At 34.3% G+C, this 26,375-nt stretch overlaps 1 protein-coding gene across 1 annotated transcript in view; it reads right to left on the reverse strand.

Moving 5' to 3' along the window:
• Positions 1–26,375, reverse strand: part of LOC148623231 (uncharacterized) — an 89,349-nt gene that overhangs the window by 53,670 nt on the left and 9,304 nt on the right. The window contains exons 2-4 of the mRNA XM_088564907.1: positions 24,840–24,974; positions 6,003–6,130; positions 1,686–1,770 (exon numbers count right to left, since the gene is read on the reverse strand). Of these exons, the coding sequence (XP_088421033.1) occupies positions 1,686–1,770; positions 6,003–6,130; positions 24,840–24,974 (348 nt within the window). The remainder of the gene's footprint in view (positions 1–1,685; positions 1,771–6,002; positions 6,131–24,839; positions 24,975–26,375) is intronic.

Genomic DNA, 26,375 nt, shown 5'->3' on the forward strand with positions numbered 1-26,375 from the left:
CATCCCTTCGGTTCCTGCCTATTGAGTGTTCATATAACAACTCATACATTATGTCAGAGCTTGCCGAAACTACGCAGACTTTTTGTATCTCACTAGAACTCTAACAAATAGGCTTCTGGAACAGGGTTATGTTGATACAAGATTGAAGTCATCACTACAGAAGTTTTATGGTCGTCATCATGAACTCGTGGATCGTTATGGTGTATCCATCAGCAACATGAAAACTGATGTATTCAACGGGTCATAGTTTTTCTTTCCTCGTTTGTCTACCCCAGACTTGACTTTTTATGAGCAACTCGGCGGGTGTTTCTAGAAAAGCAGAGGATGCTTACCCTACCGGTGCACCTGGTCCATGCTCCCAGTTTTTAGTGGAGTCCGGATTGCTCATTTACTTTTGTTACTTTGTATGTATGATTTTAGTTACTTTATGTCCTTTGTTGTGAATGTCTGTTTTCCATGTCTGGTCTTTGTCCCTGGATTACATTCTTTTGATTACCGCTATAACCTTGGTTCCCTTGATTACTCTTTGACTCAAGAAGATTTTGGTAGGACTTATCATATGGATCATTTCAGAAATTGAAAGTTTCTTTCTATCTATTAAAGTTTTCAAGATAGTGGCTGAAAACTGTAAAAAAAAAAAAAACATCATTTTTCCCCTTTCAAGGGCAATAACTCTTACAGGGAGTCATTTGATGACTTTTTATCCCTGAGACTTTTGCAGTCCTAATAATAAGGACCATTTCAACCACTGAAAGAATTTAGCTTAAACCTAACGGTTTAGGAGATATATGCGAAAAACTACTGTATGACATCTTTGTTCTATGTTTAGTAACAGCAGCAATGTTTTTCAACAGATCAAAAATCTCCAAATCAATTCTATGCAGGATACCCCTAGGAACATTCATACCAAGTTTGGTTCCAATTGGTCAAGTAGTGTCAGAAGAAAATATTTTTGAAAGAAATAAAATAAAAAAAAATTAAAAAAAGCAAACAATGTTGAAAAAGGGCGATTAACTCCAAAATGGCTCAACGGATTAAAACGAAAATTTGACCACAGTTAGAACCATCATGCTGAAGACTTTTACCCCCCTCAGAGTTTAGCTAAACCTAACATTTTGGGGATATAGGCGAAAAACTACGGTCTGACAGCTATGTTCCATTTTTAGCAATGGCGGCCATGTGGTTTGTCAGATATCTAAAATCCCCACATCACTTCATGCATGATGCCCCTAGGAACATTCCTACTAAGTTTGGTTTCAATTGGTCAAGTAGTGTCAGAGGAGAAGATTTTTGAAAGAAATAACATTAAAAATACCAAAGACATTGGAAAAGGGCAACAACTCCAACATGGCTTAACAGATTAAAACGTAAATTTAACCTCAGTTAGATCTCATCATGCAAAACACTTTTACCCAGTGACAGAATTTAGCTAAACCTAACTGTTTTGGAGATATAGTGTCAGAGAAGAAGAGTTTTGAAAAATTGTTAATGGCAACAACGATGAAGGATGCCAAGTGATGGCAATAGCTCACATGGCCTTTGGCCAGGTAAGCTAAAAAGTTGTCTTATAAATTAGGACAATAAGCTGTTTTACATAAAATAATCAAAATTGGAAAAAAAACACTATTCTATTCAGAAAAAATCTACAGACAATGGTCAGTGTAGATGAGATAAATGAAGATTACCTTAGTCTCTTTCATAAATGGACTAGCCCCTGGTACTCTATCACAGACTTTTTTCATACTATTGTTTAATGTATGATGCCGCACCCTAAAAAATCAATTTAAAATGTATTTACATTAGATTACTTTATTGCCTTATTAATATCCACCACATTGATATTTTGACAGCTTATACAGTCTTTGAAGTATTTGTTGAGTAAATAAATGTGGCAACAAGAAACACAATAAAATGTGAAGCACAGCTGGATACTGAAAATCAACAAATTTTATCATATACAATGAACTTATCATAGATAATGGTTTCCTAATAAATAGCCACAGCAGGTCAATACAAGTGCACTTCCAGAATTTATCGCATACCTTTCAATTATTGTGTGGAAGATTTATCACTCTTTTCTGGTCAATGCCAGAAAATTTTTAATTGTTTACAAATATGGACATGATGGAGGCAGCCCTCATTTATGTTTTCCAAGATATTTGAATTAATTTTGGAGTGTATCATAAACAGATTATTACATAGTACTTATCACATCATGATCTTTATCAGCCCTTGTTCATGTTATCTTCCTTCGAGCCGAACAGCTCTTGGAGCTAATAAAGTATATAATATGAAAAAACACTATGTAATAATCTATATATAGCATGCATCTATTTTTTCCATTTGTCATTTTAGCTTAAATTCTGATTTTAATTTGTTCAAATAAAGAAAATTGCATACAAACAATTGCAAAATGCAATTACAACTATGTCTCATTTTTCACAATAATTTCCATCTGTAAACGACACTTAAATTATCTTGAAACCTGAACAGTAAAAGCAATGAATCAGTCATAGCTTTACACATCTCTTTATTTGGAGCATAATTTCATGTCCAACACAATGTCACATTCTGAAGGATAAGGTACGATAAGAGCCATATTTGGCTCCATATTTTAAGAAAAAAATAAGTTTGAAGGAGTAATCAAGGGAACCAAGGTTATAGCGGTAATCAAAAGAATGTAATCCAGGGACAAAGACCAGACATGGAAAACAGACATACACAACAAAGAACAGAAAGTAACTAAAATCATACATACAAAGTAACAAAAGTAAATGAGCAACTCGGACTCCACTAAAAACTGGGAGCATGGACCAGGTGCACCGGTAGGGTAAGCGTCCTCTGCTTTTCTAGAAACACCCGCCGAGTTGCTCATAAAAAGTCAAGTCCGGGGTAGACAAACAAGGAAAGGAAAACTATGACCTTAGTAAATGACAAAAATGTGATATGCACTTTTAAATGTATGAATATGGTTCAGTTTTATGGAAGCCCAAAATATGTCAAAAACGACAAACTGGGGAAAAAATGCCAATTTTCAATGCTACACTACTATTGTTTTTAAAGGTTTTCCCCAATGTGAACCAGGAATATCTTAAATAATTGGACTCATGTCAAAGTGGCATTTAGAAATCAAAAATAATAAATTTAGGTCAAGTTGGCAGAGGCACTCAGAAATTGCAAAAATGTTCCAAAAAGTGCCCAATTTCAGCATATCATATATGATAAAAATTCAAAGATTTCCAAATTTAGGACATCATATTTTAAATCACTGAAAAATGATATGATTATACAGTCGAACCTTGTAGGTCAAAGTCAAAGGGACCATGCAAAAATGTTCGAGTTACCTGAGGTTCAAGTAATCCGAGGTCAAGAATAAACCAGAAATACTAGTAGTTTGGTCAATAATTTATACCACAAGTTGTACTTGAACATGTACATGTGCTTCCCTTTACACGCTACTTTGTAATGTCTTGCGTTCATATTGGAAGACTTTTTTTTGTATGTTGTATATCCAGTGATTGGGATTACTGTGCATCATGCACCATAGTTGCATTTCCTCTTAGAATGGCGCATTGAGTGACTAATGTGTCACATCATGTGCGCACATTAAGTTTCCATCATTGATGGTGGAGTGTTGTCTACTACTTGTGACAGTAAAAAAGGCATGAACGTGTCTTTTAACAATGTTTTTATTAGCTGCAGGCAGATGTTCGATCGCCATGCTTTCAAGGGGAGTTAAAGACTGGAAAATGAAACGGTACTTTTTCGATTTTTTAGATTACATATTCTTGATCACATGTACATGTTTGAAAGAACAATAAACATTGTTTTAAAGAATATAAATAATATGATAATATCAGAAAAGTGTGGGCTGGCAGTCCCATTTGAAATTGAAAATGCCACCAGAGACATTTTTAAGCTATACCCAAAACAGAAGAAATTATCTTTTTCAATACCTATAAAAATATTAATGATTGTAATTACCAGAATCAAACAGCAATTGTTGTAGCTTGGCAGCTGGACATGGTTACGAACCCCTATTGAAAATTCTGATAATGGTGGAGTCAAATTATCTGGTCCTGAAGCACCCAAAAAAACAAGCATTCTGACAGTATTGCTGATGCAATATAGTGTCCCCTTTCAGCCTTTGAACTCATTGCCTTTATGAGATTTTTTTTATATATGTGAAATAACAATGGATGGTGTTATTTTTTAACAATCAAGAGAAAATAACTCTTGAACAGCAAAAGCAAATTCCATCAAAATCAAACATGAGCTTCATTTTACAGTAGATAATAACATTTTTGCAATACAGAAAGCTGCATAAAGACATTCTCTTTCTATCACCTAAAAATTGAAAAAAACTTCGTTATTATGAATTATAGGGCAAATAACTCTAGAATGACAGCAGCAATTTGCATCAAAATGATGAAACATAAAATTTTACGTAATTTTCTACGTCAAAGGGCCATAAGTTCCATATAAACCATTTTGCCACAATAATATTTAAATTCAATTTGTAACTTGTCATTATAAGACTAGCTAACAAATAAGAAATCAATTGGATGAGGCGTTACAAAGAAAAGTCTGGAAAACCTAAAATTTTATGAAATTTTCTATGTCCAAGGGACACAACTTTTGTAAAAATCATTCAACCATAACATCATTCGAACTTAACTTGTAGCTTGTCATGATAAGACTATATACCAAATATGAAATCCATTGGATGAGGCATTACATAAAAAAGTCCGAAAAACCAAGTGTGACTGACAGACTGACGGACTGCAAACCTAAGTCCCCTTCAGCATTTGCCGAAAGGGGACAAAAAAATCCAAAATCTGACTGCAGCCAAACAAAAAAATTGACTCTTTCCTATCATTTGTGATAAACTAGTTTAATAGCTAAGTCATTAGGTGTAACTGATGGGGGATCTGTGGACCATGATAAAGGACTAGCTAAAATATCCAAATACACTGTCAGTGTGAATTCCCACGGCATAATAAAATTCGTTTCTTTTCACTACATGCACAATTTTAAATTAATTAAATACACAAATCAAGCCATAAAGAGTGTCAACAAATTAATTTTAAAAGCCAAGCTAATCATTGTTAAAACACACTTCGATCATGGTTTGTAATAAAGCAATCAGTTTTCCAACTAATTAGTTGTCTTTGAGACATCAGGGTTAATTAACCTCAAAGTCCTATCGAGGGGACTAATTGATTACCTCGAGTTATCTGAGGTTTCAATTCATCCAAGTTTGCGTCATCAGAGGTAAAATTGTATTGGAGTAAGGGGAGTTTTGCTGGTACTTAGTTCGAGTTGTCAGAGATTTCGACTAATCCGAGTTTGACTGTAAATGTGGTTGAATATGCTTTACCATTCATTTAACAATCTAAACAGAAAAAAAATTTCATATCAAATTTCTAATTTCCAGTCATGCAGGGGGCCAAATATGGACCTTACTGTACCTTATCCGTAAGACCTTTAACAACGTATTCTTATGTACAATTTACCAGCTTTTTACCAGTCCTCATTTTAAGTTGGCCAAACAAGCCTGGAAGATAAGACTATTTCCAATACCTCTGTTAATTAGGGATTAGGAAGACACAGGGTCATGTGTCATTTAAGAAATAATTAAAGGGGGCAGTATGGTTCTGTACTCATTTATCTTTCACATGGGCCTTAAGCAAGGTATTAAAAACAAATATAAAGGCCAAGCTGTGTGAAAACAAGTACAACACCATACCTAACATGAAATATTTCTATTCTAACATGACGAAAGACTATTTATGCTCCTGAAGCATTCAACATATTGGGCTATATTTTGCTTGCAATTTTGAAGGACATCATACTAGTATAAGGCTTAAGCATACATGTAAAGATTTGGAATATTTCAACACACAATTTCAATAAATGATCCCTTGGCACTTTGAATTAGTTTGAAAAATGCTAAAACTCCGCTATTAAATGGCTTCTCTTAGCGTATTGTGTTTTTTCACCTTTCATTTTCTCTATGTCTTTCCATCATTCTCAGCATAGTCCTTGGAGTTTTATTTTGGGTCTTAGGTCGCTTCTTTTCATCAGGAGTAGAATATCCCATCTCTTTATCTTTACACTCTTGTGTTTTCTGAAATCAGTGAAGTGCCAATTGTAACATGATTAAGTTGACCATAGAATTAACTAAAAGTAATATATAAATATAGGAAATGGTATGAATGTATACCAGTATTGACCATCATAATTTAACTGTGTTTATGGATCTGTCCGTTGGTACACTTCCTATTCATATACCAACAAAAAACAAAAAAATAAAAAAATAAAAAAAAGAACAAATTGAGGGGGGGGACCTGAAACACATACACACCCTATCAAATATTCATTTATATATTGGACAAATACCTATATAGATAAAATTGCCAGTATTGAAAATACTACACATAAAAATAAGGTCACCACAACCTAGTTTAAGTACCAACATACAGATATACAGTAAAATAAATATGAAAATATGAATATAGATGAATTTATTCTAAATGACTATCAAATAATGAAAAGAATTAAAATTTTATACATATCAATAACATTTGATTTCTTACTTTAAGATATAATAGATGACCATACACATCACCATTATAATAAGGCACAATATACACTTTTTTGGCACTTTGAGTTAAAGAGTATTTTACTGTCCATTTTTCCCTTTGATTTTGATTCCTATTTGAAGGTTTTGTCTTCCTCAGTATTTGAGATACTCTTAAAGGGTATTTTTACTTTTTGTATATTTTGTAAACTTGACAGAAACATATGTGGAATATGCAAGCTGTGTTGTATTCATATAAGTCAAAAGTCATCATGGACAGTTGGCAACTTGGTGAAGTCAATATATTCAATTTGACATATTTCTTTAAACATATGTACCAATCGGTATTGGCTTTATTTGTTTTTTATAAGTATATGTATAACAATATGTTGTCAGTAGTCATTGGGTCTTTTAATTGCAGGGGATTAGCCGAAAAGGTTAAAAGAAATGATATTTTTACACTATGTAGGTACAGGTATGATATTTCTGTACTAATTGACACACACAGTTGTAATGAATATGAAAAGTTATGGTCAAAAGAATGGGGTTATGTTTGTAAATTTAGCAGTCATTCCAGCAGAAGCAGAGGGGTAGCAGTTTTATTTAAAAACTCTTTTGATTTTAAGATAAATAGGGAATCACTAGACATAAATGGCAACTATGTGATCTTGGATTTAACTGTGCAAGAAAATCTTTTTACTTTGGTTGCCATATACAGTCCTAATGAGGACAACCTAGAATTTTTCAGTACTTGAGTACGAAAAAATTAGCATTTTTGAGAACTCTTCAGATATGTTAGTAGGAGATTGGAATGTTATCCAAAATTATAATTTAGATACATTGAATTACAGGGCACACAACAATTATAGAGCACAGGTAAAGATACAGGACATCATGAATGAGTTAGATCTTTTAGATATTTGGAGGGTTTAACATCCCTACACCAAAAGGTTCACTTGGCTGGGTCCACATAAAAAACATCAACATCCCTACACCAAAAGGTTCACTTGGCTGGGTCCACATAAAAAACATAATCCCTTAGATAATTTTTGTATTTCTTCTGATTTAAAGACGTTTGTTGTTATATCAGACATTGGCATAAGATACAGGTCGGACCACTCCCCGTGCATATTGAGCTTAAATTAATTAATCTGACTTGTGGGCTTGGCACCTGGAAATTTAACAACTGCCTCTTGTGGGATGTTAATTATGTAAATAGAGCAAAGCAAGCTATTCCTGAATTGGTCACAGATTATGAATGTGATGCAAACCAAGATCTTGAAAATCATGATAAAAGTTTCAGTATTGACTTTTATGGGAACTATTAAAATGAAAATTAAAGGTATAGCTATTTCTTACTCATCTTATAATAAGCGAGAAAAAAATAAAAAAGAGCAGGAGATATAAAATAAATTAGCTGCATTATATATTCAACTAACAGAAAATAACACTGATGATATTAGAAATGACATAGAATATAGAGAGAATGAGTTGAAAGTTTTAGGGAGGAAACAGTAAATGGGATACTAATTAGAGCAAAGGCAAAATGGGAAGTAGAACGGGAGAGAAATACCAGATTCTTTTGTAACTTTGAAAAGATTGATTGATTGGTTGTTGGGGTTTAACGCCCAAGCAGCAATATTTCAGCTATATTCAGTCGATGAACATGAAATGGATGATAAAATGAACATGAAATGAAAAATAGAATGGGACACAAGGGTAATAGGGTCAACAGATTTTGATTGCCACTAGAAATAGGGAGGGATGAGTAGGGTCGGGTAATTTAGCCTCCTGTGGCAGAGTACTATGGTTCCTACTCCTATCGCATGCCACAGCAGGGTTCTTTAACGTGCACGGAATGTGGCATCTTTCCAGACACGGTGCACCACTATGGTTTGCGGTCAGGTTTTTTGTATTATAACCTGACAACCCCAGCATGTAACACGCCAGGGGTAACCCCATTCCATAACCTGGAGCACATAACCCAGTTACTCTGCAGGCAGAGCGCCCTAACCCCTGGCTAGGGTTCTGAGCACTATTTAGTTGCCTTTTACGACAAGCTTAAAGCCGCTGCAGGCCTATTCTTTTGACACCCGAACCTGCATGGGGCAACTTTGAAAAGAAAAATCACACAGATAAAATTAAAGTTAATGCAGGAAAATGGTCAGGTTATTCAAGATCCAAAATCAATTCTATATGAACAAAAACTTTTTTATGAAAAACTGTACAGGAGCTCTAGCTCAAAATTAAAAGAGTTGCATAGAAACCTCTTCCTAAATGACAACAACCCCTTTATAAGTAAACCTAGTGAAGACTCGTGTGAAGGAAAGCTTTCTGTTGATGAGTGTTTGAATTATTAAACAATATGAAGAATTTTAAATCTCCCAGGAGGTATAGATGGTTTTACTATAGAATTTTATCAATTCTTTTGAAATGATATTAAGTATCCCCTGTTGCATGGTCAGAACGAGAGTCTCCTGAATGTCAGTTAATCAACAGCAGAGTATAATTATAAGCATTCCAAAGTCTTCTGAACGTCAGTTAACCAACAGCAGGGTATAATTATAAGCATTCCAGAGTCTTCTTAACGTCACTTAACCAACAGCAGGGTATAACTATAAGCATTCCAGAGTCTTCTAAACATCAGTTAACCAACAGCAGAGTATAATAAGCATTCCAGAGTCTTCTGAACGTCACTTAACCAACAGCAGGGTATAATTATAAGCATTCCAGAGTCTTCTGAACGTCAGTTAACCAACAGCAGGGTATAATTATAAGCATTCCAGAGTCTTCTGAACATCAGTTAAACAACAGCAGGGTATAATTATAAGCATTCCAGAGTCTTCTGAACGTCAGTTAACCAACAGCAGGGTATAGTTATAAGGAAGGAAAAGCAAAACTTGAACAATTAATGACCAATTACAGTACTGTGTGACTTCAGCAAACAGGCTCAAACCAGTCTTACAAAGTATTATAAGTCAAACACAAAAAGGGTTTTTAAAAAAGGAGATACATTGGGGAATGTGTGAGATTAGTATATGATTTACTGGAAAAGTTAAAAGAGGATGATATTCCTAGCTCATTATTACTCACTGACTTTGAAAAAAGCTTTTGACACTGTAGAGTGGTCTTTTTTAGGAAAAGCTTTAGAATTTTATGGATTTGGTCCATCTCTTTGTAAATGGATCAGAACATTCCACACTGACAGCACAAGTTCAGTTATAAATCATGGTCACCTCTCTGATTTTTTTTAAACTACAAAGACGCGTTCGACAAGGTGACCTTTTATCCCCTTACCTCTTTATTTTGGTGCTTGACCTTCTAAGTGCTTCACTTAAAAATGCCCCTGAAGTGTCTGGAGTTTCAATAGATGACTGAATATTTACTTAGTCAGTATGCTGATGACTCTACCTGAATTCTAAATGATAACGAAAGATCTCTTGAAAGTTATCTATATCTACTTGACTGCTTCTCAGTTTGTGTTGGATTGAAGGTAAATCTTGATAAGACTGAGGCCATTTGGGTTGTCTCAAGAAAGGGAAGTAATGAAAAGTTATTACCGGTACTAGGAAAAAAATATTTCATGGAATACTTCTGGGAAATCTAAACTAGGCATTTCTTTCAACATCATGGAGGCTGAAGTACAAATTATATTGGGTTGTTGGGAGTTATAGAGATTTCTCCCTAATTGGAAGAACAAATGTTATCAAGACATTGGCACTTCCTATCATGGTACAGTCTCATACAACCCTACCAAACCTGCCTCCTGATATTTTGAAAGAAATACAAAACACATTCTATCAATTCCTTTGGGATGGGAAACCTGACAAGGTGAGAAGAAAAGTAATTATAAATGAATATAAAGAGGGTGGGGTAAAATTTATTTATACTGAATATAGGGTATCATGAATTCAACGCGAAGTACTATTGTAACAAATTGCATTTCCTTTTGTTAAAGTTACACCAACTGTGATGTAACATCACTGATATATTGTTTATTCATATGGCTGCCTTTTTACGTACGCATATCCAGCTAACTCATACATACGCTAATCACACACATCCTGGTCACGGTACCAAAATGTGTAATCAGTGTATGTATTAGTTAGCTGGATATGCGTACGTAAAAAGACAGCCGTATAAATCAACCATTTAATCAACAACGAATCGGCCATTTAAAGGAATTTCCTTTATATGTCCAACAAATGTGGGAAAATATTTCAGAACAAGAATTAGAGGAGTGGGATTCTATTTTAGATTACCTTTTTAAATAACACTATAACAATAAAGTTGAAAATGATAGCACTTTCCGTATTTTTGTTACATCCTTCATTTCGTGTGTTATAAGCTGGGATATCGTGGCTTTGAGCAGATAATTTGACTGTCTCTTTAGATATAAACCACTAAAATCCCCCAGAATCTTTTGTAACACAGTGTTAGCGAATCAACTGCACGATATGAGTGAGGCTGACCATCAGCTGACTGTCCCTTTACTTGGTTTAACTGTCATTTCCGTGCTAACATATATACTCAATACCGTTAGACTCAGTTTGTACTTATATGTGGTATGTGTAATACATGGTGGACTGAGGGGTTTCTTAAAGTCATTGTCTATCATTTAGGATCCCTCATGGACAGTGTAAAGCATCAAAGCATTTACACAGTCCCCCAGCATAGTCGTACCCGTGAATGTGGGTCATGGAGTATTTGGGAAAATTAGTTGTCATGTGACCACATTCATTCATTAAATTCATTAAAAGCAAAGAAAGATTCTTGACAGGAACACCGTTGAGGATTACAAAGTGAGTGTTTTTCATAATTTAACACACACAATTTTTTAATATTTTTTTTTCTAAGGCCCCGGCCACCTGGATCCGCCACTGATCTTTGACCCTGCAAAATACTATTTGGGACAGGTAGGGATTTATTTTCATTTTTTATTTAAATTTTGAAATGAAATATAACAGTGACACCAAATCAGAATACAATGAAAACCAAATCTGCAAAGACTAAACATTTAATAGACTTAGTCCACAGCCTAATCCCTTTTCGAATTCGGCACTGGAGATATTTTTTGTTTTTGATGGTGACGGTCAAAACAAAAAATATCTCAAGCGCCGGATACTGAAAAGGGATTATCCATGGCCAAGAGCACACTCCCAGCATGTGTGTTTACACTCAATTATAAATATAAACTAGTATTGCTAACTCTTTGTTTCCATCTAGGATAGAAAAAAAATCTTTGGCTTTATTTTCTTCTTCAAAATTGCTTTTTATTAAGTTGAATATTGTCCATATTTTTTCACATTTTGCTGGAGTAAAAACTTGGGGTCCAAGGTTAAATAGGACCTTCCTTTTACATATCTTTTACAAGTTTATGGTTCCATACATTTACACGTATATCATGCATATGAACTTTTGACGTTTTGTTGCAAAACACATGGCATTGAGAAATATGTTAAGTTGGGGTAGTTCCATTAGCTGCCAATTACTGTAACATGAAGTTTCAGGGACTCTACATTATACATATAGAGGGTAATGTACATGTAAAAGTACAGTGTACATGTAAGTACATTCCCAAGGAGCTCCAACGATTTTTAGTTTTGTTATATATGTACATGTCAGACTGCATGTACTGACAACTCTTTATATGATTTTTAATTTCACCATTTTCTGTTTATGACTTTGTGTCAATAAAGTAAAGTTTGTACATGTACATAAAAATATAATTTAGTCTCCAGACCTTCATAATAAAGTAAAGTTTGTACATGTACATAAAAATATAATTTAGTCTCCATACTTAAATATTGTACACGTAAAAATAACTAAGTTTCATTAAATTGTGAAGATGATTTACAGGATTTAATGAAATAGAGAATCTAAAACCAAATTCTGAAACCAAATAATACTGGCCTCTAGATATACAGCTGCAAAACAAGTACTGTAGTATACAGTTTTTGTCCAAGGAAACATTTTTTCAAACTATTTAGAAGTTGATGAAATTGTTTGATACAAGATTTAGTAGAAAGAGTAATCAAGAGAACCAAGGTTATAGCGGTAATCAAAAGAATGTAATCCAGGGACAAAGACTAGACATGGAAAACAGACATACACAACAAAGAACATAAAGTAACCAAAATCATACATACAAAGTAACAAAAGTAACTGAACAATCCGGACTCCACTAAAAACTGGGAGCATGGACCAAGTGCACCTTTAGGGTAAGTGTCCTCTGCTTTTCTAGAAACACCTGCCGAGTTGCTCATAAAAAGTCAAGTCCGGGGTAGACAAACAACGAAAGGAAAACTATGACCCGTTGAATAAATCAGTTTTCATGGTGCTGATGGATACACCATAACGATCCACAAGTTCATGATGACAACCATAAAACTTCTGTAGTGATGACTTCAATCTTGTAGCAACATAACCCTGTTCCAGAAGCCTATTTGTTGGAGTTCTAGCGCGATACAAAAAGTCTGCGTAGTTTCAGCTAGAAATATTGATTCTGAAGTGTTAGCTGTGAGCCAGTATGGATGGATTTAGCCTTGAAGTCCTTCGTATACCGGTATTGTGATTTTGTTTCATAAGAATTTCTAATGTTTTCTTTTGAGCACATGACTGTAACTGTTTTTCCATTATGCAGTTTTATTCTCTTTTGCCTTAAATAGGATAAATCTAAAAACAAAGACATTATAGATGTAAATTCTTAGCAAATCATACACTACTAATTTGTTCCTACGGAAGAGTAATTGACAGGCTTTTTAGGGAATTAGAAATGGAGCATGTCCAAACCTGGAATCTGCCGATAAATATGTACATGTATTTATTTAATATAATAGTGTCATCGTAAATAAATTGAGATCGTAAGTGTATATTGGTATGGTGCTGACAGTGATGTCCATGTCGTCGTCTATATTCACTTGGTTTTCGTGCGATGACTTGAGTTATGGTTGATCAATTGTTATGAAATTTATATTATAACTACTAAAGGAAGGCTTATATTTAATTTGGAGTCATGGCCCCAACCATTTTAAAAATACGGCCATCCATGTAACTGACAGAAACCACACTGTTGGTTTCTGTTAATCTAAAAAAAAAAAAAAACTGAGTCCAGAATTTTACGAAGCTAACCTACAAAAAAGTGAAATGGCCAAGTTCAATACATGCAAGTACACCATCTAGAAAGAAGCATTGTAATATGACTTGTCTGATGGTTATGGTAAACCATTGTAGAGTTTATTCCACATTTATTGATATCAGTAGATATTTAGTAACATATGTTAATGGATATTTATCAACATGCGTATAATTCAATCATTGATAACAATAAATGTTCAAATCTGCTTTTTGGGCAATACCAATCTGTGTCCACACTTGTAAAGTAACAAAGAATACAGAACTTCAGAATTTTCAGTTTAAATTATGTCATAGAATCCTAGCAACAAACTCCTATTTATACAAATGTGGAATAAAGGAATCTGAGCTGTGTACTTTTTGCAATGAACCAAAAGAAAGTGGTCAGTCCATATTAAACTGTTAATGATCAGTTGCTCATGACAACCCACATGATTGTGATCAGTTGCTCATGACAACATACATGATTGTGATCGGTTGCTCATGACAACATACATGATAGTCATGAGCAACTGATCAGTTACTCATGACAACACACATGATTGTGATCAGTTGCTCATGACAGCATACGTGACAATGATCAGTTGCTCATGACAACCTACATGATTGTGATCAGTTGCTCATGACCACCTATATGACTCTAATCAGTTGCTCATATCAACCTATATGATTGTGATCAGTTACTCATGACAACCCACATGATTGTGATCAGCTGTACATATCTACGTACATGACTCTGATCAGCTGCTCATGTCAACCTACATGATTTTGAACAGTTGTTCATGACAACCTACGTTATTTTAGATATAACTATACAGGAATACAGATTGACGTTAGCCACACTGTATGGACCCAATGATGACAAACGTTTTTTTTCCATACCATTAAAAATCATATCACTCGATTTGGTATTACCTCCATAATTATTGCTGGGTATTGGAATGTTGTTCAAAACTATGATCTTGACACATTGAATTACAAAACAGAGAACAACCCCCTCTCTCAACGAAGAGTGCATGGTATCATGCAAGAACTTGATTAACTAGACATATGGAGGATACATCATACCATAGACAGTAGATTTTGATGGCTGGTCCAGACAAACAACATAGCCGTTTAGGTTATTTCCTCATTACAGACTTAGAGTCATTTGCTGTGTCATCGGACATTGGGGTTACTTATAGATCAGACCATTCACCAGTGTCCATTGTCTTAAAAATTATAAACCAGAGTAGAGAGAAGGGAGTATGGAAAATTAATAACAGCATCTTGCATTAAGTTGACTTTGTCACCAAGGCAAAAGATGATATTAAAAATGTATTAGTAGAGTATGAATGTGATCTACTTGTTAGTTTCAATGATGAAGATAAGGAATATACTATTGATTCCCAATTATTATTGGAAATGATTAAACTTAGGATATGTGAATCTGTTATATCATTCTCATCCTTTTTAAAGAAGGAAAGAGACAAAAAAGAAAATGAGTTACAGATTGAATTAATTAGTCATTATTAATTGGCAACCTACTACTCTTCTGGGTGTAGATTTCAAGATTGCAACTACAAGTTTGGCTAATAGGTTAAAACCAGTTTTAGCAAATATTATCAGTCAACCACAGAAGGGCTTTTTAAAGGGTAGATATATTGGAGAATATACCAGACTGATTTTTGACCTGATTGAAAAACTGGAAGAGGATGACATTCCTGGGTTATTACTGCTGGTGGATTTTGAGAAGGCTTTTGATACTGTTGAATGGTCATTTATTGAAGAGACTTTGAAATTCTATGGTTTTGGTTCAACCTTCATTAAGTGGATCAAAACATGTTATTCAGACATTTCTAGTTCAGTTCTGAATAATGGACACAAGTCAGAATTTTTTACTTTAGAAAGAGGGGTGTGCCAGGGTGACCCGCTGTCACCTTATCTATTTATTATGGTTTTAGTGTTGCTGAGTGCAGTGATTAAAAATGACCCAAATGTGTCTGGTGTCGTGGTAGGGGACTCTGAGTTCTTACTAAGTCAATACGCAGACAACTCTTCCTTAATCCTGGATGACAGTGAAATTTCATTAGAAAATTTCTAATATCTCTTTGACAAATTCTCAGAGTGTGCTGGTTTGAGAGTAAATATTGACAAGACAGAAGCACAGAAGCACTATGGATTGGTTCAAGAAAGGGATGTGGGGAGGAAATTCTTCCTCACAAAAATTTTAAATGGAATCACGCAGGAAGATTTAAATTACTGGGCATATGGTTTTAATTAACAAAGGATGACAAAACCATTTGCAATTTTTATGATAAAATTCAGTGCATCAAGTCTCTATTTTACACATGGACATGTAGAGAACTGACATATACTGGAAGGATAACTGTTATCAAGACCTTAGCTCTTCCTATTTTCGTACAGGTGTTAAACAGTGCTTCCAAATACCCCTGATACCATTCTATGGGAGATTCAAAATATTTTCTTTAATTTTCTTTGGAATGGAAAACCAGACAAGATAAAGAGATCTGTCATTATTAATGATTTTGAGGAAGGAGGTCTTAAACTTCCAGATATTGTATCATTCTGCTATAGCTTAAAGTTTAGTTGGCTTCATTATTAGATCCTCAAAATTACTCCCCTTGGAAAATTCTCTTGACAGATTATATACAGAGATGGGTGGTGATAAGATATATATATAAGATGAGATGTATTTATCAATTTTTCTATTTTGAAAGACACAAAAGATCGAAATGATATGGATGTTGATTCCATTCTAAAACAATCCTTATGGCTTAACCCATTTATGAAAATAGGGGAAAAATTGTGCATTAAACCTAAGTTCTCAGAGAATGGTATATTTTTCATAAATGATCTGTTATCTAATCAGAATAGCTTTTACTCTTATAATGAATTTAAAAGGGAATACAATGAAAATGTTGACTTTTTAGAATATTATGAAATTATCAGATGGAAAGCATTAATTGGTAATTGTAATAAATTACCAAACATTGAAGATAAAGTGATAGATTTTATCAAGAAAAATGCCGAAAATTGTAGATAATTTTATAAGTTATATTTAGAGAAGAAAAAGGACAGTAATATTAATTCCCAACAAAAATGGGAAATTCTGAACTAGACGATTGGCATAATTATTATTCCACGGCCTTTTTAGCCACAAAAAATTCCTTTTTACAAAATTTCCAGTTCAAATTACTTCATAGGATTCTTCCATGTAATTCGTTTTTACATAAATGTAACTTAAAAGAGACTGAGCTCTGTACTTTTTGCATAGACATAAGAGAAACTCATTCATATTTTTTGGGAGTGTAATGTGGTTCAAAACTTTTGGCTTTCTTTAAAAAAATGGTTTGATAGGCTGGGTATTTTAATACCTTTCAATGCAAAAGAAATTATTTTTGGGGTAGATGAGGAACATCCTTTTAAATACATGATTAACCATGTGCTACTGTTTTTGAAGTATTATATATTTAAGTGCAGATGTAAAAATGTTTATCTGTGTGTTAATGGTGGAATAGAACACTTAAAACATTGTATTAAGATTGATGAATATTCTACTTGTTACCTATCCCCTACACAAAAAGAGAAAATTATTACAAAATGGATGCCTCTGGATGCAGCAATAGACTAAATCGATATAACTTTTAATACAAAAACTTTAAATTTTGTAGTATATAATTCATAACTATGATGATTTTCATTTCATGAACTGAACTTCTTTCTTGTTGTACATGTTCGTGTATTGTGTTTGTCTTACATGTTTTCCCTTTCAAAATCAAAAATTACACAAAAAAATACATGATTTTGATCAGCTGCTCATGACAACCCATATGATTTTGATCAGTTGCTCATGTCAACCTACATGATTGTCATCAGCTGCTCATGACAATCCACATGACTGTGATCAGCTATACATATCAACCTACATGACTCTGATCAGTTGCTCATGAGAGCCTACATGATTATGATCAGTTGCTAAGACAACATACATGATTGTGATCAGTTACTCATGACAACCTATATGTAGTGATTGACACTTATTTAAACATTAACCTCTGCAGCAAAGTCTAGCCAGCTCCGATCTTTAGATTATGATGATTGATATTGTGGGAATACTGTCATTATAAACATTCTATAAACCATCATTCTTTTAATTACCGATAGTTCTGCACATGTTAAGGTTAAAGTTCAAGTGAAAGGTAGATTCATTCTGTAACTAACGTAGACTGTTAGAGATGTAGAATAAATAAGGTAGTTCATCACAGTATTTCTTTCTATATGTAGTATCAGATACCACATAAATTGGGATAAAAGGATAAATATAATTGATTATAAGTTTATAACATTCTAAAATCGCAGAAGCTATTAACATTCCGACGAACTATGGTAAAATTGACAAGTTTGATGAACATACAGAAGATTGGACACAATATAGTGAAAGAATAGATTTATATTTCACTGCAAACAACACTGAAGAAGAAGAGAAAAAATGAGCAATACTGTTGAGTGTGTGCAGGAAAAGGACTTATCAACTGATTAGAAATTTGTCTGCGCCAGACAAACCAGGAACAAAAACATTAGATGAATTTGTTACGCTAGTGAAAGATCATCAGAATCCAAAACCGTCATCTATATTGCAACGATGCAAATTTGATAGCAGATAGACATCCTTACGAGTCAGTGAGCCAATTCGTGGCAGCGCTAAGACAGTTATCTGAATATTGCGACTACAATGCAACTATTGATGAAATGTTGAGAGACAGGCTTGTGTGTGGGATCAAAGAGGATAGAATCCAAAGGCGTTTGTTAGCACAGCCGGGATTCACGTTTAAGAAAGCAATGGAAGTTTCTTTAGCGATGGAAATGGCAGCTAAAAATGCACATGATCTGCAAGTTCAGGAACTGAAGCCAGTACACAAAGTGACTAAGCGAAATCGAGAAATGGAAGATTGTTACAGATGTGGAGGCCAAAAAAAGGATATTCCAAAGGAAACTCGAAACCGAAATAAAGCAAATTTCGTCGAGGAGGATAGCGATGAATTTGAGGAAACACATTCACTCTATCAGGTGGAAAGTTCTGCGAAAAGGAAACCGTACATTGTTACCGTGGGATTAAATGGCAAAGATATTCCAATGGAAATAGATACGGGAGCATCAATGAGCTTAATTAGGGAGAAAACATGCGAACAAATATTTGGAAGTAATTATCAGTTAGATAAATCAGTGTAGTTTGCGTACCTATACAGGAGAGAAAATTGAAGTGATAGGTAAAGCGGATATTATTGTTAGTTATCAAGATCAATCAGTTGAATTATCGATCACTGTTGTGAAAGGAACGGGACCGAGCTTAATGGGCTGTGATTGGTTACAGCACCTACAGCTAGATTGGAAATTGATATTCAAAATTGATGGATTAAAAGCAGGACAAACTGATGAACTGCAAACATTATTGCGTAAGTACCCTAATGTGTTTAAGGAGGGTCTTGGTACATTACAAGGTAACACAGCGAAGATTTACGTAGATTATAATGCAAAACCAAAGTTTTTCAAAGCTTGACCTGTATCTTGTGCGTTAAAGGAGAAAATTGAACATGAACTAGATAGACTCGAGAAAGAGAAAACAATCGAAAGGGTTGAATTTTCTTAATAGACTGCACCCATTGTTCCGATCATTAAGCCGGATAAATCAGTGAGGATATGTGGATATTATAAAGTGACAATAAACCAGGTTTCAAAACTTGACAATTATCCAATACCGAAAACTGACAATCTCTATGCTACTTTGAGTGGAGGTGAATCGTTCTCCAAATTGGATTTAAGCCAGGCGTATCAACAGATCATTCCTGACAAAGAATCTAGAAAATATGTGACAATAAACACACATAAGGGACTCTATCAATACAACTGTCTACCCTATGGTGTGTCCAGTTCACCAGGGATATTCCAGAGAACCATGAAAAATTTACTCCAAGGTATTCCTAATGTTGTAGTACGAGTTGGTCACGGGTCCATCGAAAACTGAACACTTAGCTAATTTAGAAAGAGTGCTCAGAAAATTACAAGATTCAGGAATGCGATGAAACAAAGTGAAATGCGTATTTCTAGCTCCAGAAGTTGTGTACTTAGGACACGGAATTGATAAAAATGGGATTTATCTGATCGAAAGCAAGGTAAAGGCAATTACTGATGCCCCCTCTCCGACAAATGTGAAAGAGTTCAAGTCATACTTGGGAATGCTAAATTACTACAATAGATTCCTACCCAATCTGTCAACCAAGTTAAATCCATTGCATGTGTTACTGCAAAAAGGAAACAAAGTAGAAATGGGGAAAAGAACAACAAGATGCGTTCGAACTCTCTAAAGAAGTCTCTGAAGTCATCAAAAGTTCTAGTTCATTATGATCAGGACAAGGAATTAATCTTGTGTTGCGATGCGAGTCCGTATGGAATTGGTGCTGTCTTATCACATAGAATGGAAGATGGTAGTGATCGTCCGATTGCGTACATTTCAAGGACATTAGCACCTGCTGAGAGGTATTACAGTGTAATTGAGAAAGAAGGATTAGCAATTATCTTTGCATTGTAGAAATTCCATCAGTATCTCTTTGATAGAAAATTCCTAATCTATATGGATCATTAACCATTAATTGGACTATTCAATGAAAATAAACCGATACCAGTAATGGCCGCAGCAAGAATTCAACGTTGGGCATTAACCTTGTCTGCGTATGAATACAGCATAGTGTACAAAGAAGGAAGACTAAATGCATATTGCGAAGCATTAAGCAGATTACCGTTACCTATAAAAACGGAAGCTGATGAACCGTGCTAAGTCGTAATGGTTATGGAACACATGGATTCTACACCAGTAAATTCGAACCAAATTAAGGCGTGGACTAGGAAAGATCCAGTACTTTCGAGGGTTGTGAATCACGTACTGAAAGGTTGGCCATACCATTGTGATGACAAGGACTTAAAACCATATTTTAGCAGAAAGGATGACCTTAGTGTTTATGATGGATGTTTACTGTGGGGAAGCAGAGTCGTTATTCCACCACGGGGTCAATTGACATTACTTAGTGAATTACACGAGGGACATCAAAGTATAACTCATATGAAAATGCTTGTAAGAAGTTATATCTGGTGGCCGAATATGGATATGGAGACTGAGCAGACAGTCCGTGCTTGTAATACCTGTCAAGTAAATCGTCATGCTCAGGCTGAAGCTCCTATGCATCCGTGGGAGTGGCCGTCGAAACCGTGGTCTCAACTGCATATTGACTATGCATGGCCAATGTATGGGAAAATGTTCTTAGTACATGTAGACGCACATTCAAAATTCATGGATGTACAGATAGTGAATTCGGCAACTAGTGCAAACACCATAGAGAAATTAAGAACAATGTTTTCTACACATGGATTACCGGAAAGTATTGTAAGTGACAATGGAACGCCATTCACAAGCGAGGAGTTCAAAAACTTTGTTGATAGAAATGGAATTAAACACATTCGATCATCACCGTATCAGATGAGTACTAACGGGTTAGCTGATCGTGCTGTCCAAACATTCAAAGAGGGACTTAAAAAGATTACCAAAGGAACGTTAGAGGCGAGAATTGCAAAGTTATTGTTTACCAATAGACTTACTCCGCATGCAACAACAGGTATTGCACCAGCAATAATGTTGATGGGAAGAAGACCAAGATCTTTGTTGATTTGACATTTCCGGATGTTAATAACCATGTTGAGAAAAAACAAGAACTGCAAAAACAATGTCATGACAAATGTGCAAAGATGAGAAAATTTAGTGTGAGAGATAAAGTTTATATTTTGAGCCACAATCGAGAATCTAAATGGATTAATGGGACTATCATAAAAAGAACAGGACCCGTTTCATTTATCATAGAAATGAGTGATGGTAGAACTGTAAAACGACATCAAAATCAGATGAGACAGAAATATGACAATCAGACGATTGACATTTCTGAGATTCTGGATATACCGATACCACCAATAACTGCCCAGGAACCTGTTCAGAATGACAATGGCAATTCGAAATCAGAAGTTACAAAGCCGACTGTTGCAACTCTGTGACCATCCAGAACCAGGAGACCACCAAACCGCTATGGAGAGTTTGTGTACCAATGATTGAACTGTGGTTAAGGGTGGTGATTACACTGTACATGGCAGAATAACCTCTAGTAATCATCAATTGCAAAGAATGGCAGTCTACCATGTCTTTGTGTGTGCATGTTTAATTTAGTTTAGTTTATTTTATGTAAATAATTGATTCAGTCAGAGTAAGGGACATGTGCAGATTTACCGTTAAATTGTTTATAGACATAGACAGTGATTCATTAAGTGAATGAACTGGAAATAATTTTGATTGAACTTAGGATGGAGGCGTGTAGTGATTGACACTTACATAAACATTAATGTCTGCAGCAAAGTCTAGGCAGTTTTGATCTTTAGATTATGATGACTGATATCGTGGGAATACTGTCATTGTAAACATTCTATAGACCATCATTCTATTAATTAGTTCTGCACATGTTAAGGTTAAAGTTAGGGTTTTGATTCATTCTGTAACTAATCGTTGACCATTAGAGATGTAGAATAAATACAGCAGTTCATCACAGTATTTCTTTCCATATGTAGTATCAGATACCACACTATATGATTATGATCGGTTGCTCATGAAAACCCACATGCTCATGTTAATAAGCTGCAACACTGATTTTTTTCTTCTTCTTTTAATCTACCTAGTAGCTGTTTATAAAGTTATTGCAATCATTTATATAGATAGCAATGTTTTATCGAATGTTTCCAGTGTAATAAATTTCGTTAGTTTACACTGTAAAATAAAGTTGGTAATTGCACTCTCTGACCTTCTGAAATTCTCCTGCCGAAACGTCACGGATATGCTATCAATCTGCCGATCACATAATTTAAAATTTATTCTGAAAATATCCATAACTTATGAAGAAAATATTTTTAATAAATTGAATAATAAATTATGTTATTGTTATTGTGAATAAACAAAATATGATCACTCGTGTGCAGAACAAGTTCCATACAATGGTTAGATCTAAGGGTTCTTTTGCACTTGTGAAAATATTTTGGCTATTCACCCTTTCCAATTAATTAATTATTAATTAATTGGAAAGGGTGAAAAGCCAAAATATTATAGTTATATGTAGTTACTAAGATTTTCACTGGGCTCAAATTCCCTGTCAGCTTTCTATATTCCCTAAGCCATAGGCGAAGGGTATATAGAATGTTGACAGGGAATTTGAAACCATATCCTTAATAACAATTATATTAAATACTAGAGTGCCTTCAAAGTAAGTTTTTTCATCTGTTTTAGTAGCAGTTTTGTTTTTGCAAATCAGTTATTTCACCAAAGTCAAATACTATTTGTGACATAACACAACAAGATAAAGAGTAATCAAGGGGAACAAGATTTGAACGAAAAACAAATTATGTATAAAAACATTACTTTACTTGAATTTCACATATTCTTATTGAAAATGACATTAAATTCCCACACAGGGCCAAAATAAAATATATGTTTGTTTCCCCTCGCCCAAAACAGGTCAAAACCAAGCCAGTGGGTCAAATTATTATTTCTAATAAAAAAATTTTTATTCCTAAACAAAAATTGTTTCTGTTCCACATTGGTTTCAAAATTACCAGAAGTCTTTTTTCTGGGTTTACCAATCAAATGGTATCTTATCTCAGCTCATTGTACACTATCTTATTCCTCATTTTTTTCCTCTCTTAGAAACATGGCTAGCCTAAAAAGCCAAATATACTAAAAAAAAAATAGCAGACTCGACAAAAGCACCAATGACACATTGTACTATTTTTGAACAGGGAAGTAGACCTAAGTGTTTAACCATAGCTAGGATGTTGATAACCCCATAGTAGATAGCAATTTAAAAAAATATAAACACCAATTTTCAAATTTCTAAATTAAATTTTGAAAATCTAAACTCTGGGTGCAGCTAATAAGCAAAATAGGAAGTTGGTGCCAAGGAGGAGGAACGGAATTCCATAAATTAGGAAACACTTCTCAAGGGGAGCCTGTGATATTTTTTTTGAGAATTTTTTTCTTTATAAAAAGGAAACAATATTTTTTTTGTTTTAACAGCAGCCAATGATAACATATGTATTTAACAATTTAACCTACAGTGTAAAGAATTGGGTAAAATACTGAATTAATTTTTTTTTCTGTTGATGGCCATGTACATTTTTTTTAATTTAAAAAATACTTCAGTTAAGGTTTAGAAGAAAGTTTTAAGTCTTAACACAATTTTTCACAATTTTTTTTTCAATATTGGACTCAGTTTGTCAAAATTTCAAATGTATGACCTGAAAAAGGCTTTATCAGCTAAAGCTATTGACCAAGACTACTCTGAGTACTAGCTTGCTAAATAACATTCTGTAATTTCTAATTCAGAGCAGCTTGAATGATCCTAAATGGTTAACTACCATTCAAGCTACTGTGAATTAAACCTTTTTCTGAAGGAGACAGGCTTCTCCAGAACAGAGATTGTACATGTACCTTGCAATTAGCAAAATTTGGGAGTTTGGGAGACAGCAAGTCAGAATGAGGAAGCTGTAAAGTTAGTATGAGAAAGCTGTCAGTCTGTATGAGAAGGCTATCAATCTGTATGGGAAAGCAGTCAAGTCAGCATGAGAACATTGTCAAACTAGTATGAGAAAACTGTCTAGTCAGTTTATCAATCTATGATGTCCTTCCACAAGTGAATATCTTTTCACATGTGACTAAATTCAATGCACATGTATGCATTTCAGGAAATTAATACTGCTCTGCATTTTATGATTTCAAACTAAATAAAATGACACAATTGTATCCATCAGTCACCATGAACATGAATATTGTACCTGTTTTAAATTGAGTCCATGTTGCTCATTTACTTTTTCTTTGTAGATATATGTTATCTAATGTTCTTGTGCATGTCTCTTTTTCCTGTATATATATATTCTTTTGATTACACCTCAAATCTTGGTTCCCTTGATTCCTTTAGCCCACAATTATAATTAGACATTTTATTTATAGTGATTTTAAGTTAAGTGTTATTTTATAGCTTACTTGGGTAGAACTGATGTAAGACATGAATGGTATCTCTGAGAAATATTCTTCCAGTTCACTGTTCTCATTTTCACCAAATGTTGGATCATACACATATTGGCCTGTATAATTCCCCTTTCTGCTGATACCGTGGAACTGTAAACAATTAATAAAATACTGCATATCTTGTGTATAAATCATTTACAAGTAATAAATTGTACAACTCACTGAGTAGTTTTAGAGGAGTCTCATTGAGTATTATACATGTATATGTAATATGGGCAATTTTTATGTTTGAAGGGTTACAACTGCAGCAAAAGCTTGGGGATAATAGTCAAAATATAGCCCCTGCACTCCACAATGGACACAACTGATTAGCCAAAAGCACTCAAAGTAGGTTTACCCTAGACATCTTTGGGTCGGGGAGATAGAGATGGTGCCCCTAAAAATAAAATACTTAGGCACAACAATAAATAAGCAATTTTCACTGAGCTGCTAAATGGATTTTCTATCAATCCTCCAAACATATACATGTACACAAAGGAGAACACGTACAGATGGTGCAAGTGTTTTAGAGTTATTGTGTGAAAACCAGAAAACAACACCCTTTGTAAAATTAAATTCTGTAAGAGTAATCAAGGCAACCAAGGTTATAGCGGTAATCAAAAGAATGTAATCCAGGGACAAAGACCAGACATGGAAAACAGACATACACAACAAAGAACATAAAGTAACTAAAATCATACATACAAAGTAACAAAAGTAAATGAGCAATCCGGACTCCACTAAAAACTGGGAGCATGGACCAGGTGCACCGGTAGGGTAAGCATCCTCTGCTTTTCTAGAAACACCCACCGAGTTGCTCATAAAAAGTCATGTCCAGGGTAGACAAACGAGGAAAGGAAAACTATGAACCGTTGAATAAATCAGTTTTCATGTTGCTGATGGATACACCATAACGATCCATGAGTTCATGATGATGACCATAAAACTACTGTAGTGATGACTTCGATCTTGTAGCAACATAACCCTGTTCCAGAAGCCTTTTTGTTAAGAGTTCTAGCGAGATACAAAAATTCTGTGTAGTTTCAGCTAGCTCTGGCATAACCTATGAGTTGTGATATGAACACTCCATACGCAGGTGCCGAAGGGATGTTGTAAGTAACTCCAAAAAACAAAATTTTAATTTAAAAAAAAAAATAAAAAAAATAAAGTGAACGTACCACTTTGGATATACATATACACATTCCCAAAGTTCAATTTTGATTGGTGCAAGCATTCTAGAGTTGTAGTGCAGAAACTGGAAAACTCCACCTTTTTTTATGAACAGATTCCTGTTCTCAAAAACAAATTTTTTTATTTTTTAACAAAAATTAAAGTGAACTTACCACTATGGATATGTATAATTTGCCAGTTTCATTTTAATTTAACATTATTCAAGTAAATGTGTATAAACAGGAAAACACCATCCTTTTTCATGAATAAATTTCTGTTCCTTGAAAATGTAAAATTTAATTATATACACATCTGCACCATGAGGGCATGATACACCCGTCG

The sequence above is a fragment of the Perna viridis genome, chromosome 2 (genome assembly GCF_037379345.1).
Source record: "Perna viridis isolate PV_CMFRI_1.1 ecotype Kerala chromosome 2, ASM3737934v1, whole genome shotgun sequence".
Taxonomy (NCBI): Eukaryota; Metazoa; Mollusca; class Bivalvia; order Mytilida; family Mytilidae; genus Perna; species Perna viridis.